This window comes from Pleuronectes platessa, chromosome 11, assembly GCF_947347685.1.
Source record: "Pleuronectes platessa chromosome 11, fPlePla1.1, whole genome shotgun sequence".
In the NCBI taxonomy this organism is placed as follows: Eukaryota; Metazoa; Chordata; class Actinopteri; order Pleuronectiformes; family Pleuronectidae; genus Pleuronectes; species Pleuronectes platessa.
In genome coordinates, this window is record NC_070636.1 from 776,990 (window position 1) to 790,843 (window position 13,854).

Genomic DNA, 13,854 nt, shown 5'->3' on the forward strand with positions numbered 1-13,854 from the left:
CAGAGGCCACGTGGCCGTCGACCTGTAGAGAGACACTTTACTTTAACACATCACCACCTCTGGGTTGTGTGATGACTTCAGGTCAGAGCCCTGTGTAAGAACACAGCGCCTCCTGGTGTCTCGTCACAAATGTGCAACAACAAAATGAAGTGTGATGAATTCCCTGAGGAGTCGTACCCGGGTTCGTTGAGGCTGCTGTCGTCCACATGAGTGTAGAGCGTGGTCCAGTTCTGACCGTCCTTCGACACCTGAAACACCCAGTTCCTCAACGCGGAGCGGCCATAGCCCCTGAGGGAGGGAAGGAACAGCCAATCAGAACAGGCGGTTTCTCGCACCTTTACCTACACAGTCTGATCTACCTGGCGAGTCTCAGGCTGAAGGTTTATCTACTCACCTGGCGTGTCTCAGGGTGTAGGCTGAGGGAATGACCCAGAGGCCGAGGTCCACGGTGAACCACGCATTCTTGTCATCGTTGGTGTGGCAGTTGAGGGCGGAGCTATCCCGACTCAGGATATCCTCCAGCCGCCCATAGGGAAGGTTCCGCCCCTCTGATGATGTCACCACCACGAGGCCGTAGGCGGCGGGGTTCACCCACTCGTACGCCGTCCTGAACACAAAGGAAATGAGGTCATACTAATCCAAGAGAGAGAGTCAAGTGAAAATATCATCAAATAACTTAAAGAATTATGAGAATTATCAGTTAAGTCTTTATTCATTGAGTCTGTGAGTAAAGAAGTAAGTTGAACTATGTCTGGAAACACAAAGAACAAACAAATGCAGGATAGAATCATTGTTTGACATAAATCTAATGTAGAAAACATGTCAAACTGGTTCTGAAGGAGGCTCAGTGTTTCTTGAACCTACTTGGCGTTGGTTCCAACCCAGTAGATGATGCCGTTCTCGTCAAAGTCGTGTTGGTGTCTGAAGGTGAAGGTCTGACCTTCCCTCAGCTTCCTCACGAAGACGAAGGACGAGCGCTCGAAGTCGTACCACTGCTTCGCCACCTGGAGGCCGAAGAGGGGCAGGACATGAACAGTGTGCTGAGTGGGAGACTGGGAAATATGAAGTTTGATGACTGATCCAAAACTGAACTGGGATTCTGTCCCACATTAGAGGGACATGAGCAGAGACACAGTCTGAATGGAAGAGACGTGGTGTCCTCACCATCTTCAGCAGGTACTGCTCCAGCGACTCCACCGTGGCCAGAGGCTCCATCTTCAACATGCGCCCCGTGCGGTCGATCAGAGCCGTCTCTCCAGGCGCTCGCTCCAGACGGAAACGCAACCTCCTCGTCAAGATCTGAGGGACGAGGACACACAGGAGTTAGTTCAGAAACACCACCGCCCTCTGCTGGCAGCTCCTGCTTCACCTGAACAAACCCACTCAAACTCTGATGATCTCACCTGAGACTAGAGAAGAACAAATAGATCATGCTTCATCATTTCCAGCCGGGTTTGTCCCGGTGAAAGATTGTGTTGTATGTGTTGAACATATTGAGCACAAGGATCACATAGTAGTGAAACAGCACTTCCTCTGGGGACTCACCTGCAGGTTGTATGTGGACCCTGGCGTGTCGTACAGGTGCAGAGGGAGACGCTCGATCGACTCCAGCACAGCTATCAGTTTACGGATTAAGGCAACAGCTGGTCGGCTGCAAACACAGGAACAGGTCAGGCTCCTCCTCCTGGATGTTCACGGCTCAGACAGATTCAACTTGACCTCAACGCCAAATCACAACAAACTCCACAACCACCAAAACGTCTTAGTGACGGGTTCAGATACATTCCAACATTATTATTCATGTTTATCTTCAGACCATCAAGTCAAATCCAACATCTGGGATCAATCCTGATTCATGTTTTATCTCCAGAATGTATTTCATGTTGTAAGGTGTAAGTTCCTCAGCTGGTGATCAGCTGACTGGTTGTTTACCTCTCATCGTCCTCGTTCTCACTGAACGCCGACTTGAAGACATTGATCCTCTCCATCAAAGGCTTACAATCATGTTTGAGCTCCAGCTCCACACTCTGCAGGAGAAGAAACAACAACATGTGAACACCTGCACGTCATCCAGACCAGACAGGACACACTAGTGTCAGAGACACTCACGTTGTTGAGGACAGTGAACAGAGCCTGGACCAGGCCACTGCTGCACATCTCATACGGAGAGATCGTGTTTTCATCCTTCAGAACCACGATCAGGTTCTCCAGAGCCGTCTTCATCAGGTCCCTCCACGTGTTCTCCCCTTCAATACACTGTGGACACAAAACCTGTTTACTGACCGCCTGTGTGTGTGTGTGTGTGTGTGTATCTGTCAGCACCTGTGTGTGTGTCAGTACCTGTCTGTTGGTGTGCAGCTCCCAGGCGGACTCCAGCTGTGTGGAGATGTTCCTCAAGGTGACCACCACTCCTCGGGGCATGCTCTCCACAGCTTTGAAGTGGTCGTCGTACAGCTCCCTGGCCATGCTCTTCACCTTCTGCTTCGTCTTCTCCAGCTTGGACTTCAGCTTCCGGCCTCGCTTCCCCGTCCAGCCAGTGACAAACTCAGAGCCTACACACACACAGACAGACACACACCAGAGAGGACAACGTCAGCCTCGAGTCGAACAGTCCAGTTGTCCAGACACTGAACCGCCTGCAGCTGATAGAAAGCCTCAAAGTCTCAGTGTGAAGCTCCTGGGAGTTCACACTGGTCCCACCCCACTGTGCCCACCCCACTGGTCCCATCCCACTGGTCCCATCCCACTGGTCCCATCCCACTGGTCCCACCCCACTGGTCCCATCCCACTGGTCCCACCCCCCTGGTCCCACCACACTGGTCCCATCCCACTGGTCTCATCCCACTGGTCTCATCCCACTGGTCCCACCCCACTGGTCCCACCCCACTGGTCCCATCCCACTGGTCCCACCACACTGGTCCCACCCCACTGGTCCCATCCCACTGGTCCCATCACACTGGTCCCATCCCACTGGTCTCATCCCACTGGTCCCATCCCACTGGTCCCATCCCACTGGTCCCATCACACTGGTCCCATCCCACTGGTCCCACCCCACTGGTCCCACCCCACTGGTCCCAACACACTGGTCCCAACACACTGGTCCCAACACACTGGTCCCAACACACTGGTCTCATCCCACTGGTCCCATCCCACTGGTCCCACCACACTGGTCCCACCCCACTGGTCCCACCCCACTGGTCCCATCCCACTGGTCCCATCCCACTGGGACTCACCTAGAGACGTCTCTGCGGTGAACGAGTGCTTGGTCCCCCTGTTGGACTCGAACACGAAGCCCGGCAGGTCCTCCTTCAGGATGGTGGCCTGCTGCCCGTCTGAGTTGTGGATGGCGATCTCTCCTTCCTTCAGGCAGGTCAGGGACCAGTTCCCCACAGTCAGCTTCGTGGGGCCCACACTGGACAGGATTGGCTGACTGGCCGTCACTGGTTTCACCTGACTCCTCGCCCGCTGCAGCTTCTCCAGGAACTCGCTGCGAGACTCTGAGGGCGATGAAACAACATCAGTGTGTGTACAAACACAACCAGATATCAAGGAGTGTGTAACAAGTGTGTTGTTGGTACCAGAGCTGTCGGAGCCCCCCTCCGGGCTCCCACTGGAGTACATGGTGGCCAGCTTCCCGTCCAGGATGAACCTGAACCAGCCGTTGGAGCCGTTGGAGAGTTCCAGGGCGGCAGCGTCCGACCAGATGTAGAGACAGTCCCTCCCCCTGATGATGGACCAGTCCCTCCAGTGGTACGGCTTCCCCTGCTGGATCTCCCTGGCATCCTCCTGCACCTCCTCCTCCTGCAGGACAAACACCCACCCTTCATGTTCTCCTCTGCTCATAAACTTCCTCACATGTGTTCATTCCTCCTCCACCGCAAAGACACTGTTTCAAAGCTCAGTCACATCCTCTGCAGCTGGCAACTTTCATATTTTGGTTAAAATGTATAAGTCTGGAGGATTCCTTCAACATATCCAAGAAAAATTGGTATTGCACAATCAATTATCCTGAATTGAATAAATATTATATAGAAACCATGTGACTCGGACATGTATATAGGAACGGTCAAGAAAGGTTAATATGTGTATTGTTGTGTTCTTACATGAACCTTTTTGGCTTCAACTAAATGATGTGACTACTGAAACCAAGGATAACGATCAATTCAAAGATGGAGATGAATCTGAAGCCTTGTTTTCATGTCAACAATCAAAGCAACACACACTAACACACACTCTTCCCCCCCCCACCTTCTCCGGCTTGGTCTCGTCCTCGTTCTCGTCATCAGACGCTGGTCCTGCCAGAGTGGAAACCTTGTTGATGACTCCCAGTCGAGCCAGTTGATCCAGGAAAACGTCTCCACCTTTGTCCACCAGGTCTCGTATAATCTGCAGAGCCAGGAGGTGGCCGTCGTCGTCATCCTGAGACACACACAAACAGACACACACACAGTGTCATTAGTGTGTCACCACCATCTCCCTGTTACTCTGGCACACGATGTGGTTGAACAACCTTGTTGAGTCCCAGTCACAGCTGTTTATTGCCTGTTTATTGTAAATGTAGTATTGAAGGTTACCTCCTGGTCGAGGACGGTGGCGGTGATCTCCACCAGCACGGTGGGCAGGTTGTGTCCCGTCTCACTGTCACACACCTCCTTCAGCAGCAGGTCACTGCTGTAGTGAATCATCTTCCTGATCAGAGCCAGACTGGCTTTCCTGAAAACAAACACATCAAACTAGAAATACATTGAGAGACGCTCCTTCCTCCTCAAGCTGTCGACACCAGTAGGAGCAGTTTGAACCTTTTAGAACATTCACCAGAAGATCAGGGAGGTCTCAGTGAAATGAGTCAGACATATTTATTTTGTGAGGTGAAGCTGTTAATATCAGAGCTGGAGAGTCTGTGGACTTGACCTTTTACAGATATAAAAAATATCAATAAGATCAATAACATAAATCCTGACGCTGCCGCCAATCAACCTGCCAAGTTGACTTCCTGCTGGATGAGACAGAGACAGATGTGACACATGACTTCTCCGTCTTTCTATCATTGTTCACGTTTCTTTTGGTCTGTTCCTCTTTTCCTTCAATCATTCCGTCCAAGACTCAAAGCCTCCAGTTCATCTGCTCTAATTAAATTAAGATTAGACGGAGCAGGTCCATCTGCTCCCAGTCACATTAACCAGTTTGAACCAGAGCCAGACGGGTCTCACCTAATCGAAGGCAGCATGGTTTGCTGAAAGGTTTGAGCAAAGACCGGCAGGAGTCTCTTCAGGTAGATGGGAGCCATCTCCGGGTCTCCTTTGGGCTCGCTGCCCTCCTCCTCCTCCTTGTTCACATCTTTCTTCTTCTTGTCGTCGCCCTTGTTCACCGGACACATCCAGTCTCCTGAAAACACACCTTCAGTTAACTGGTGCAGACTGGAACCAGGACCCACCAGAGCCAGTTCACTTAACACGAATCAATGATAATGTCTGACAAGCACAAACCAGAGAGCTGCAGTTAAAGTCTGATCACACCTGTACAGTGTTGTGTGAATGCTGTGGACAGTAACACTCTAGGTTTACTAACCTGGGGACTGCAGAATGGCCACCACCTCACTGTGTCCTCTCTCCCTGGCCTTGTCCAGAGGAGTCTTTCCGTCCTCGTCCCGCAGGTCAGGGTTAGCACCATGACGCAGAAGAGTCTGCACCAACACAAACCACATGTCATGCCTTAATATACACAGCCAATGAGAACGCAGCATGTTGCCAGGTGTTTCCATGTGACCTGGAAAATAAAACTCCATCTCCAAACTCAGGATGCTGCGTTTACAGTATGTAAAGTGTGTGTGTGTGTGTGTGTGTGTTACCTTGGCTACTTGTGGGCGTCCGAAGCAGGCAGCGTAATGTAGTGAGGATGACCTCTGACCTCTGTTGACATCTGCTCCCCGTTCACAGAGAAACTCCACCTGCAGCAACAAAATCACACGTGGTTGGTTGGACTGTGATGATGTCATGTCCCTCAGGATGTCGAGCGGCTGAGACACGTGGATTTAGAACACAAAGCTTAGAAACTGGGTTTTAGAGGAACACTGTTCCTCCCAGAGAGAAGCAGCCAGCGTGTCTGAGAACAGCCGGATGTCCACTGATGCTCTGGTGTCTCTGATGCTCTGGTGTCTCTGGTGTCTCTGATGCTCTGGTGTCTCTGTGTGTCCACATGTGTCTTTACCATTTCCTGGGTCCCGAAAGCTGAGGCCCAGTTGAGCAGCGTCTGTCCAACATCGTCCATGAAGTTCACCTCGAAAGCTGCAACAGAAGTCATGAAGAGCAGTTTGAATGTGGAGCCGTTCAGTTAAAGGAATGAACGTTTTTAATTTATTATCATAAACAAGCACCAACGACTCAAATCAGAAGTTTGTTATCTTTCATAACTTTCTTCTTCTTGAACTTAAGCATCTTAGGATTAGTTTCTGCCGCCTCACTCTCCTGCCTGAGAGGTTTCAACAGGACAGGTTATTAATAGCTTGTGTCTCTGTCCTCTCACCTCCGGTGTCGATGGCGTCGATCAGAGCGTCCGTGTCTTTGCTGCGGATACAGTCGATGAGCTGTCGGTGGGACCTCTCTCCGGAGCTGTCCAGGCGGCGCAGGCCCGGGATCCGACTGGTGGACCCGGCCGTGGACTTGGGCAGCGCCTTGCGTCCCTCGAACAGCAGCACGAGCAGCAGGTCCACCAGCCGCATGGTGTCCAGCACGCAGCGCTCGTCCCCCCCCAGAGCCGACTCCATCGAGTCGGGCAGCGCCGAACGCAGCAGGTCCTGAACCCGGGAGGAAGAGAACGAGACAATACTGACTTCCTGTATCTCTGAAATAAAGGTTTTCTCCCGTCTCTTTAATGAGTGAATGACAGTTCACTGAGCTGGTGTTCAGATGTGTGGACCTACGTGTGTGACGAGCGGTGAGCCCCTGCACAGTGTGGACAGGAGGCTGACGATGGTGGACACCTGGTTGCTCAGCTTGGCGTCGGGGGCTGAGGGGGCGCCGCCTGTCGAGGTCCGGCCCGGCTTACAGGAGGAGGCGGGGCCTGTGGCGGTGCCGCCGGCGGCCGCCATGCGGGACAGCAGCTCCTCCGTCAGGCCATGTTTGGCTAAAGGGGCGGGGTCCACCCCACGGCGAGTGAACCTATCGGCCAATGAGGCGAAGCAGCGCAGGGCGCCGTCTGACACCTGGAGCACAGGGATTGGTCGGTTAGAGTGAAACCAGCAGCTGAGACCAAACCCTTCTGATGGCTGAAACACTGAGGAGGTGATTATAAGAATATACAGGGAGATTACTACTGTTTTTCAAGGACTAAATTTAAGTAACTTGAATGACATGAAATCTTTGACATCTTCAGAGTCTGATGAACGAAGTGATAAACTGATTTAGATCCAGTGAAGCAAACAGACAGTAACTAAAACCTGAATGTCGGTTCTCCATGTTTTCATTCGACTTGTTTTTGAAGCTAAATGAAGCAAAATCTCAAACTTGACCAGTAAAACTATAAATATCTTGAAGCAGCAGAGAAGCATCACTGTTATCAGCCTTCCTTTCATCAGAATGACCAGTACACTCCCAGTTACCTGGTGGTCTTCATGCTTGAGGAGGCTGGACAGGGACTCGACGCAGGTCTCCAGGGACGAGTCCTGAGGCTCCATCTTGCTGCAGAGTCGGGACACCACAGACATGGCTGAGTGCAGAGTGTCCTTGTGGACGAGGTGGCCGCTGTCTCTGATGAAAGTCAACACGCAGTTCAGACCACCGGCCTCGAACACGGCTCCGGACTCCCTGGTACAGATCAGCTCCAGCACCTGGAGAGAGAGAAACATCTGGATGAACTCACTGCAGCACGAACACAGAGAACTCAGAGTTTCATGAACCAACAGGAACTTCTTAAGATTGAAGTCAGGTGGGTTTTGATTTTATAAATGATGATGAACTGAGCTGAGGTCAGATTGTTTGTCTCTGAACACCAGTCAGTCAAGATGAGCTGCTTCACCTGCACTGAACTTTACTCCTGACCTTCTCCACTGTGTCTGTATGTGACAACTCAAATGTCCCAGTCGGTTACTGGGAATACCTCAGGAGCTTCTCCTGGCAGACCACTAAAAACCACTCTGGATAATGTCCGGGTGAGCCCACGTGAGAGAAGGCCGGTGAGTGTCCGCAGCATTAACAGTAAGTGTGTTGTTGACGTTTTTAAGATGTGATGGACACAAACCAAAAGGATACAAACACACAAACACAAGTATCTAAGGACGACAAACAGGAGGGCTGCACGTAGAAGAATGAGATTCCAGAGCCTTTGGGTTTAGGAGGAGAGCCCAGTTAAGATGTGATGTAAACTACCAAACTCCAGAGAAACTCCAGAGAAACTCCAGAGAGACTCCAGAGAGACTCCAGACCCAATGATGTGGACATTCTCCAGAGTTCATGGTTGAAAACGGTTAAAGAGCAGATGACAAATTCTGTGTCAGACGATGAGTTGAGTGAAAACACAAAGCAGATGAAATGAGGGTGAACAGATCAGGACTCCAGAGCAGAGAACACAACTGTCTGTGATGTGTGTTATTAAACGTCTGGTGGCATCTGCTGCCTGTGGTGTGGGACTGCTCCAGAAACTCCAGAGAAACAGGCTGATCTGAGACCAGTGCTGAATACCACGTCTCATCCTCAGTTAACTTCCTGTGATCAGCCTCTCTGACCTCGTCCAGGTTGATAACAGCACCCAGTGAGATGCCCCCCCCCCACAGGTCTGTGTGTAGAGTTCCTTCCTCACCTTCACACACTGCTCAGCCAGGTCCCTGCTGGTCCGGTTGTTGAGCTCCACCACCACCAGCCGGTTGCACAGCGCCTTGATCGCTCCGTCCACTCCCACGATCCTCCGGGTGCACTCTGCCGAGACGTCCAGGTAGTAGGTGATGGCTCGGGCCGTGACCTCCAGCACGTTGTCTGGAGCGCTCTCATCCAGGAAGATCTTACAGAGCGCCGGGAGGAACGTCCGAGGAGGACAGCTGGAAGGGAGATGGACGGTCGGCACAGAGTACGACTTCTGATTCAAAAACAACCAAAGAAAAAACAACAACACTCACGTCTCGAAGCAGCGGTCGACATTGTCGGACATGAGCAGCAGCATGCAGAGCTGCTCCAGAGCGATGAGCTGCATGTCCCTCTCATCGCCCTGACCCATCTGCAGCCACTCCAGCAGCGTGTCAGGGTCAACGTCCGCCATGATGGTTAGCCTGAAGACACAAGACGGACAGTTAGTGTCCAGATAACTGTAACATACATATCATTTAGGTTTGTGTAACCCCACAGTCACTGGTCGTCTTTGTACACGACTGTGTTGGTGAGGGCATTACTCCATGGCTGTTTACACACACACACACACAGACACACACCCTTACCTGGCTCCCCGTTGGCTACCCGCTCTGGCTCAGCGCCCAATCACTGCTCACAGTTCTGTTTGTGTTTGGGACTCATCCAACCAACCGGACGGAGGGAGAGAGGAAACACGGACGAAGGAAGATGTCACTCACTCTGAGAAGGGGATTCTGGGACATGTAGTCTCTTCACCTGCAGAGGAGACAGGGAGGAGGAGACGGAGACATTAGAAACAAGTGAAACCAAAGATGAACCCAAATACAGCTTTTCTGCTTAATTCACACAGTTTTGAAATTAAATTATGAAGTTAATCCAGGATGCAGATAATCCTTGGATGACTTCATCTTCTGCTCATCGATCACTGGGCCGAAGGTCACGGTTCATTCAGGTGCTTTACACCCTGCCTCTGGTCTGACAGGCTCAGAGCGGCACCCCCGCCTCACAGAGACGAGAGAGCAGCAGACACGTGGATCTGAGACGACAGCAAATCATCTCCATCAAAACGGATTAAACTGCAGTTTGTTAGGATATTTTTCAAATTAACCGATCAGGGTCCATTTCATTAAATGATTCAGTCCACAGACGTTCCCTGAGAAGACCCCCGAGCAGGAGAACGCTCTACGACAGGCTCATGGGTCACTCACAGTCTGTGGGGATGAGTGACATGCTCATTCATCTTTGACCTGTTAAACATTAAAGCTCCATTCAAACGTGTGAGAGCTGAACATCAGCAACAGATGCTTCTTCAGTCCCTCTGCTAATTAGCACCAGCACCAAAGTTAACTATGGAAAGTGTGAGGTTTAGTGTAGCAAACTAAATGTGAGGAAAACCCACGACCTGTAAATTAAAGTGAGTCGGAGATCAGACGAACATCATGTGATTCGATTTCTCTCCGTGTGAAGGTTTCAGCTCTGGATGCTCTAGAATCTTTGGATCGCAGCTACTGCTGTGTGGCGGCGCTGCAGCGCTGCATGCTGGGAGTCTGCTGGGTCCGGGTTAATTTGATTAGAGCCTAATTTGAGGCCTGTCTGTCTGCCTGGATATAAACGGATGATCCTCTTATCAACAGATTAATCGTTGCAGCTCTTCCAGAGAGTCCTGGCCTCCCCCCGGCCTCCTGCAGGCGGGGCGACCCCCGCAGCGATGCCAGCCAGTCACAGGGTTTCACCCCTTCAACCCCCCCCCCCCCCTCGTGGTGTCCTGAGTCCAGACTGGGGTCAGAGATCAGCACCAACAGAATGACATGTATTTGTATTCGTTCTCAGGAGCGACACTCAAGACTTCCTGAGTCCTCCAGTGTCGTGGGAACTAAAACTCTAGATTAATAAATCACAACTAACGTCAAACAGACGTCTCCAGATCGGACGAAACTTTAAAACCACGACACAAAGCTTGAATGATTCCAACTGAACATCTGATGATCACTTTCTTCAAGTTTCAGCTCCTTCTTCAATGCTGTCTATTTTAAAACTGCTGCTTGGGTCAGCGACGCATCAGAGCTTGAATTTACTTTTTTTAACTCGATTAAAATCCCTGGAAAAGCCAGATTCACATTCTCTCCCTCAGGCCACAACAAAACCGCTGCTTCAGACACGAGGTCTGTAAACAGTGACCGGACATTTCCTGTAGTTGGTGTCTGTGAAGCAGCAGCAGCAGGTTGTCGGGTCCGACTCATTCAGAGCCTCCAGGTGAGGGGCGGAGCCTGTAGAGCAGCAGGAGGCGGAGCCTGTAGAGCAGCAGGAGGCGGGGCATGACGTATAAACTCTGCTGTGGACAGATCAGTGTTGTTGTTTCCAGCTCGTCCACACCGGCGTCGGCCCTCATCACCAGAAGATCTGGAACCTCCTTGTGTTTCCAAGTGGACGTCTTCGTCTTCTACGTGTCCGGCTCCTCTTCTTCATCCTGAGATGTTTGAGTTCATCAGGTTTCACATCACATGTTAGAAACCTCATCCACACGTCCACTCGCTCACTGGGAAGCTGTTTTCATCTCTTTCATGTTAGAACATTTCCACTCTGTAGATTAATTATATCGAAAACTCATCTAGAACTAAAGTTTTGTTTTAAGTTACATATCTACTCATTCACATCATTTTTAAAAACCCTTTTTCATATTTAAACCCTCATTAAATGCCTTTTTCACGTAAATGATTAGATAATAAAATAATTGCCTGTCCTCCGAGGCTCCTTCATCATGGTCTGTTGAGCCTCCGTTCATTTATGACTTTAAAAAATATGTATTAGCGATGAAGCTAATATTGATATTTTATCTTCTATAATGAGACTGTAAACCATTAAAAACACAGGATTTCATTTTCATATCCTTTCTTATAACAGATCCACTTCAGTCCAGTGTCAACACATCTGAGGAGCTGGTTTGTTTTATTAGCTGAAGAATCCTGAAGCTTCACTGATGATCACATGATAAATGACTGTCTCTGGATCAGAGGAGATCTGAACCTGAACTCAGCCCTTTAACACACGACCCGGAGCTGTGAGGAGGTGCACCAGGTGCAGGTGGATCTGGATCCGCTCCTGAAGGTTCGGATCCAGGTGGATCTGGATCCGTTCCTGCTCCCTGAGGGGTCGGATCCAGATGAGGCAGCTTCCTCGATGATCGGTGGGAAACTGAAGATAAACACAAACGGTCTCGTGGTCGTGGAGGTGATTGTTTTCCTCCATGTTCGTCCGAACAAACCTCCTTTGTTTGTGGCTGACTCTCAGCGATGGAGCCGGTTCAGCCTCCTCTGAGGGAGGAGCGGAGCCGGGGTGACCCCGGGTCTCCTCGGGAGGGAGCCGGGTGGTGGGACCGGACAGAGGCTCGTCCAGCCCGGTCCGCAGGCTCCACGGCCGAGGTACCGTCCCCCGCTGCCAGCCTCCGGGCATTAGCAGCTAGCTGGCGGACAGCAGCGATGTCGTTAGGCCGGTAGAGCGAGGTGTAAGTCCCGGATAATCTCCCGACACAAAGCCCGGAGCTCGACAGCTTCGGACAAGCTCCGGAGTTTGTTTGTCGTCAATCACAGAGATAATGCCGTGCTAGCTCAGGTTAGCCGGTTAGCACCAAGCTAGCTGCACCAGCAAAGAGCTGAAATACACATTTAATAAAAACCTGAATCCTCCAGAGCTGATCACTTCCCCCCGAACACCGCAGCGGACCCGGCCTGGGTGTTTTAATGAGTCGGTAACATCCGCCTACTGGGAGAAGAACCGCTGCGGCCTCGGAACACAACCGGGAGCCACGGGGCTCGAGTTCCGGGAGAGCCGAGAGGCCGCATCGCAGCGGCGGACAAACACCACAGGAGACCCCGGCCCCTGGCTCCGGGTCTAGCTGCGGAACGAGCACTCACCGTGTTTCACCGTTGGTTCAGAGACGATCTGCGGGGGAACGACCGACAATCTTCCGGGTCCAGATGGAGGCCGAGGAGCTGCGTGTGTCTCCGGTGTCGTGGTGAATTCAAGCCGCGTCCATGTCGCTGTTGACGGGGAGAAGAGTCGGATCCGCCGCGAGGAGCCGAGCAGCCGAAGAGCCGAGGAAATGGAGCCGAGCCGCCGCTGCCTTCAGGGCCACGCACTCAGCTCGGACAGAACGCACTCCGTCCAATCCGCTGGAGGAGGAAAAGTAGTCCTCCTCTGAAACCTCAGAAATAGATAACATTAATACATATATAAATAGAAAAAATATATTAATCTAAACAAATATATAAATAGAAAAAAATGTATGAATAGAAACAATTATATAGACCTAAATTTTTTTTTTTATTATATTATAATATAAATGTACTCTTCCTACATTAGACCTGATTCACCAGTGGAATCATCTTTTCTATTCTTTATTTTAATAAATGTCTTTTTACAAATACCATCTACAAACACTATTTAAGATTATATCATACCATGTACGTATTATCTGTATTTCTATTTGATTAGATTTGATATTATTGTCTCTTTCATTCTGATCGTCGACCTGATTCTGGATCTGCTGATGAAACCGGTGAATTTCCTCCTCGTGGATCAATAGTTGATCTGATCTGATCCAGAGTTTGAGACCAGAAGATGATTCAGCAGTTCTTCACGTGAGGAGCAGTTGAGATCTTTACTGTGACAAACACATGTTGTGTGGTTGTGTCTTTATTTCTGATTATTACACATGATTCGGATTCTCCTGTAATTCCAGAAGCAGATAGTTAGTTCGTCACACTCCTGGTGTGTGAGGTTTCCGACAGCCCCTGAAGGCAGCAGCTGTAAAGTTTCACAACAGATGAAAACACAAACTGAGAATCAGCTGCGACTCAACATCTTACACAGGGATTGTATTATTATGATATATATTATATTATATTATACAGGTTGTAAAACACACTGTCAATCCAGAAAGAGATTTCAACAAGTCATCTCTTCAACTTTTTCTTAATTACAAATGAAAACCTACATCTCATAATGTTTCAATATTATCTTT

General features: G+C 50.3%; 1 protein-coding gene across 1 annotated transcript in view; it reads right to left on the reverse strand.

Moving 5' to 3' along the window:
• hectd1 (HECT domain containing 1) overlaps positions 1-12,964 on the reverse strand; it is a 27,475-nt gene extending 14,511 nt beyond the window's left edge. Inside the window, exons 1-24 of the mRNA XM_053434366.1 lie at positions 12,746-12,964; positions 9,422-9,590; positions 9,107-9,256; positions 8,794-9,028; positions 7,598-7,825; positions 6,920-7,201; positions 6,523-6,793; positions 6,208-6,284; positions 5,849-5,947; positions 5,569-5,683; positions 5,211-5,385; positions 4,575-4,713; positions 4,249-4,419; positions 3,579-3,801; positions 3,234-3,497; positions 2,341-2,552; positions 2,110-2,256; positions 1,933-2,027; positions 1,546-1,651; positions 1,165-1,299; positions 865-1,004; positions 395-607; positions 178-288; positions 1-22 (exon numbers count right to left, since the gene is read on the reverse strand). The exon at positions 1-22 is cut by the window's left edge and continues 145 nt beyond it. Of these exons, the coding sequence (XP_053290341.1) occupies positions 1-22; positions 178-288; positions 395-607; positions 865-1,004; positions 1,165-1,299; positions 1,546-1,651; positions 1,933-2,027; positions 2,110-2,256; positions 2,341-2,552; positions 3,234-3,497; positions 3,579-3,801; positions 4,249-4,419; positions 4,575-4,713; positions 5,211-5,385; positions 5,569-5,683; positions 5,849-5,947; positions 6,208-6,284; positions 6,523-6,793; positions 6,920-7,201; positions 7,598-7,825; positions 8,794-9,028; positions 9,107-9,246 (3,600 nt within the window). The 5' untranslated portion in view covers positions 9,247-9,256; positions 9,422-9,590; positions 12,746-12,964. The remainder of the gene's footprint in view (positions 23-177; positions 289-394; positions 608-864; positions 1,005-1,164; positions 1,300-1,545; positions 1,652-1,932; positions 2,028-2,109; positions 2,257-2,340; positions 2,553-3,233; positions 3,498-3,578; positions 3,802-4,248; positions 4,420-4,574; positions 4,714-5,210; positions 5,386-5,568; positions 5,684-5,848; positions 5,948-6,207; positions 6,285-6,522; positions 6,794-6,919; positions 7,202-7,597; positions 7,826-8,793; positions 9,029-9,106; positions 9,257-9,421; positions 9,591-12,745) is intronic.
• Positions 12,965-13,854: the final 890 nt, after the last annotated feature.